Consider the following 4,636-nt stretch of genomic DNA (forward strand, 5'->3'; position numbering starts at 1 on the left):
GCCCTTGGCCTTGTTGAACCTCATCCAGCAGATCTCAGCCCGTGGATCCAACCTGTCCAGATCCCTCCGTGGAGCCTCCAACCCTCCCCCCATCTGGTTGTCTCAGAATGTCACTGAGGGTGCCTCAAACCTGCCCGTGCTCCCCAAGATTCAGGCCAAAGGTGCCTTTGATTTTTGGCTGAGGAGAGGGTTTGAACACGAGGCGTTCATGTCCCAGCCTCAAACTCAGCACCCAGAGCTGGATCTGTGTTTGCCAAGGGTTTTATCCATCCTTTCTTTCAGGTGAGCAGCCCCTCTGGAGGCAGCGTGGACGCTGTAGTCATCTTGGAGAAGACCCCATTCCATGAGGAGAAGCTCTCAGACCTGCTGAAGAAGCACACGAAGCTGGAGCTGCAGATGCACAACGACATCTACAGCACCTACCACCTCTACCCTCCCCCAGAGCTGAGTGGTGAGGGCTTTGGTGGCCTGGGAGGGATTTTGGGGGGCTGCCTCTTTTCACCCCCTTTCCCCCCCACACTTAGCCAGCCATTAAATAGCTGTTGCTTGATTATTTGCCATCATCTGCCTTGGTTTGAAGGTCAGGGAGGGCTTGGACACCTAAAATCTTTCCTCTTGTGAGGCCATCTGCTTGATTAATTACATCCCAACACTTCCCTAAGCACAGATTAGCTCAGACAGGTTGAACAAAGAGCAGATTTAGCCAAGTGATACCCTTAAATGAGTTGTTGTGGGCCTGAATGAAATTTTTTGGGCTGTTTCATCTCCTCTTCTCCAAAATGCTGCTATTTTCATGCTGTTCCCATGGTGGAGGAGGATTCCCACGAGGTGGCATTGCAAGACTAAAATCCCCTGGGCCTCTTGCCAGCTGCAGCCCTGCTGGTTTTGAATCCCTTGTCGTGCATTCCTGAACTGCAGCTTTTGACTCTGGTAACAACATTTTTTATTTACTTGATGCTTTATTTTGGGCTCAGAACCCCCCATGGGGTTGAAAACACTGATAAAATGTCCCCAGCCCCTGTCAGGGCCCCTCTAGGTCTTGTGTTTTTTTGAGAAGCTGGAGCAAAATCAGGTGGATTTGGGTCCTCTCACGTTCCTGTGCTGAATGGGAGGAGGAAAAAAGCTTCTGCTGAAGTTTCTCTCTTGAATCCCCTTTAAAAATTCCCTTTAAAAGGTCGATTTTGGTGGAAATGTTACCTAGTGGTGCCTCTCTGCTTCCCAGCCCTCTGCTTGATGTCTCCGTGGCCTGCTTGGAGGGTGGAGCAGGAGATCTGGGGGATCTTCAACCCCAGTGCTGCTCTCCAGGCTCCCTCAAACTGCTTCCAAAAAAAGTGGAAGGTCTTAGCTGCTGGTTCTTGCAGGTTTAACATGATGGAGCCAAAGTAGAAGAGGTCCAGCTTGGGCTTGAAGCTCTTCCTCCAAAAAATCCTGGGTGGTGGTGGGGATTTCAGAGCATCTTGGGTGGCTGAGCCCCCAAACTTCTCCTTTCCAGCAGGTCAGATAAACCTCCAGCCCGAGGAGATCGTGTCCACGGGTGACTGGTGAGGTGGTGACAACATCAGGAGGTCCCTCAAAGCTCATCTCTCAATGACACCTTTGAGGGCTGAAGTCCCCTGAGGGCTTTTCCTTCACTGGAGGTTTTTTTGGCAGCTGGACGTGGGGATTTTCTTCCTCATCTTTGTCCTTTGGGCTCTGAGTCAGGAGCTGATTTAAAGGGGCCACTTGCTGGTTCTTGCCTAGATTTAAGAGACACCACCAGGCTGTGGTGGTCACCACCTCCAGGGTGGAGCAGGTCCTGCTGCAGGCCCTGCTCTTTTGGGGGGGTGAAATCAAACTGGGGGAAGGTTCAGCTGGAGGCTGGAAAGGTCTTTGGGCCTTTTTGGTTTCTCCCCAAATGAGGAACCTTCCACGTGTGGTCTCCACTCTCCTCTTCTAGTGCTGTCTTTCCAAAAGGAGTTATGTGGTGTTGACTGGAAGGAGAACCAAGGTTTTTTTGGGGACAGAAGGATGTGAAGTGGGTTTTCTCTGTGACCATAACTCCATGAACATCTTTGCTTCCAGAGATTAAAACCACAGTGGTGTACCCAGCCACAGAGAAACACCTCCAGAAGTATCTCCGACAAGATGTCCACCTCATCCAGGAGACCTGGGAGGACTACAGGGACATAACCCTGCCCTTCCTCCAGTCCCAGAGCTTCAGCCTCCAGGTATCCACCCCCTCTGTGGAGATGGGGGGCTCTGGTCTCCTGCTTCAACCCCTTGGGCTGTCAGATGTCTCCTCAGAAGCCCGGGTTGGAGGCAGGAGAGTCAGGAGTGCTCTGCCCCTGTCTCCTTGTTGGTTGGCCCAGCACTGCCCCTCAGCACCACATCTCCAGGGCTTGGAAAGCCCTCCAGGGGTGGGGACTTCACCACTGCCCTGGACAACCATTTGGATGAAGAACTTGTTCCTCAGGTCCAACCTCAACCTCCCCTGGGGCAACTTGAGGCTGTTTCCTCTTGTCTTGTCCCTTTGGAGCAGAGCCTGACTTGGCTCCCGGCTCCTCTCAAGAGTCCCCTGAGCCTCCTTTGCTCCAGGCTCAGCACCCCCAGCCCCCTCAGCTGCTCCCCCCTACACTTGGGCTCTGGACCCTTCCCCAGCAGCTTTGTTTTCCTTCTCTAGCCACGCTCCAGCCTCTTAACGGTCCTTCTTGGAGTGAGGGTCCCAAAACTGACCCCAGGATTTGAGGGGTGGCCTCCCCTGTGCCCAGTCCCTCTGTGGAGCCTCCAGCAGATCCACACTCCCACCCATCTGGCTGCTCAGACACCCCCTGAGGGCACCTCAGCCCCCTCCCCCAGATCACTGATGAAGAGATGGAAGAAAACAGGCCCCAAAACTGAACCCTGGGGACACCCCAGCTGGATTTATCTCCATCCCCACCACCCTGTGGGCAGGAAGGACAACGTGGAGAGTGACAGGAACACGGGGTCACTGCAGCAGCCTCTGGGGTTCCTGCTGGAGGACACGAAGCCTTGGGGGCTATCAGGGGAAGAGTTGTATGGTGGAGCTGCTCTCTGGACAGGGGTTGTCCTCTCTGGGCTTGTGCTGGAAGCCACAAGAGCAGTCAGCTGCTGAGCTGCCCATCACATGAGGGTTTAGAATTGAGCTCATCTGACCAGGGGAGTTGTTTGTTGTGAATTGAGCAGGGATTCCAAAAAAAAAGTCCCTGAGGGGCAAAGCTTCATTTCCTGTGGAGCTTTTCTGCCAGGGCCTCCGAGCACAGGGAGCTCACCAAAACCTCCTGCAGAACCTCATCTTCTCCTAAAACCTTGCTAGGAGGAGAAAACACAGACATTGAAGTGAAAAAACCAAGGAGGAGAGGTTGGTTCCTCCCAGGTCCATCCCCAACGGTCCCAAGTTGGGATCCAATGAGTGAAACTCTTGACAGAACTCCCCCCAAAGTTCTGTCTTCTCACCCAGCTTGCCCAGAGGACGTTATGGATCCTACCAACCCTGTCACCATCACAACCTCAAGTCGTTGAGGTGGGTTTGGACGTGTCTGAGATGTTGGGGTTTGGTTTCTTCCCTCTCTCAGTGGGTCTACAACATCCTGGAGAAGAAAGCTGAGGCTGATCGGATCATCCATGAAAACCCAGATCCTGCCAATGGCTTCATCCTGGTCCCAGATCTGAAGTGGGATCAAAACCAGGTGGGTTTGCTCCTCTTGGCTTTGGCAGGCTGGAGGTGATCCAGAAGATCCAGAAGGCTCAGGACGGACCACATCCATCTTGTCCACCTTCAAGGGAGGAGATCAGGATCTCCTCCAGGTGCTGATGGTGGTCCCCAAGGTTGGGGGATGGATTTAGCACCTCCTCTCTCCCCCTCTAGCAGCCCAAAGGTTGTCACTGCAATTAGTTCACCCCTAATGAAGCTTCTGGATCCCCTTGGAGGTGCCTCCACCTGGAGTTACCTCAGGGTGGTGGATGGGAGGAAGGTTCCTCATTTTCACCTGGAAGTTGGCATCTGACTCAACCTTCTGGGTGCTGCTTCATCTTGATATTTTTGAGTTGGTTTCTTGGTTTTCTTGAACTTTTTACAATATTTTTGGTGTTTTTTTTGGGTGTGGCTTCATTTTTTCATCCTCCTTTTCCAGCTTCAAACCCTCAGGAGCCCCTGAGGCATCTCCTGAAGCTCTGCCCAACGTGACATCACCCGGGGCCTTTGGAGTTTCTTCCTTTGAGTTTTGGGCTTCTTGGTTTCAAACGTTTTGGGGAGGATGTTTTGAGATGTTGTTGGGAGGAGAAGAGCTTTCTTCCCACCAGCCAGCTCTGCTCCACAGAGGACCAGCCCATCTGCTGCCTGGTTTTAGCTTAGAAAGCCACTCACTGAGCTGGAGAACTTGGAGATATTGGTTTATTTGGCTTTTTTTCTTCATTTTTAAAGCCTAATGATCCAAAGTCTAATGATCTAAAGATCTAATGACCTACAACACAATGTCTTGTGCTCCCTCAGCACCACATCTCCAAGGCTTTGAAAGCCCTCCAGGGGTGGGGACTCCACCACTGCCCTGGGCAACCATTTGGAGGAAGAAACTGTTCCTCAGCTCCAACCTCAACCTCCCCTGGGGCAACTTGAGGCTGTTTCCTCTTGTCCCTCAGG

The 4,636-nt window shown here is 52.6% G+C and overlaps 1 protein-coding gene across 1 annotated transcript in view; it reads left to right on the forward strand.

Annotated features, from left to right (window-relative positions):
* Positions 1-282: 282 nt before the first annotated feature.
* Positions 283-4,636, forward strand: part of DCPS (decapping enzyme, scavenger) — a gene marked incomplete at both ends in the record, with an annotated part of 4,806 nt that continues 452 nt past the window's right edge. The window contains 3 exons of the mRNA XM_008947517.1: positions 283-451; positions 2,062-2,207; positions 3,573-3,686. Of these exons, the coding sequence (XP_008945765.1) occupies positions 283-451; positions 2,062-2,207; positions 3,573-3,686 (429 nt within the window). The remainder of the gene's footprint in view (positions 452-2,061; positions 2,208-3,572; positions 3,687-4,636) is intronic.

The sequence above is a fragment of the Merops nubicus genome, unplaced genomic scaffold (genome assembly GCF_000691845.1).
Source record: "Merops nubicus isolate BGI_N331 unplaced genomic scaffold, ASM69184v1 scaffold51279, whole genome shotgun sequence".
In the NCBI taxonomy this organism is placed as follows: domain Eukaryota; kingdom Metazoa; phylum Chordata; class Aves; order Coraciiformes; family Meropidae; genus Merops; species Merops nubicus.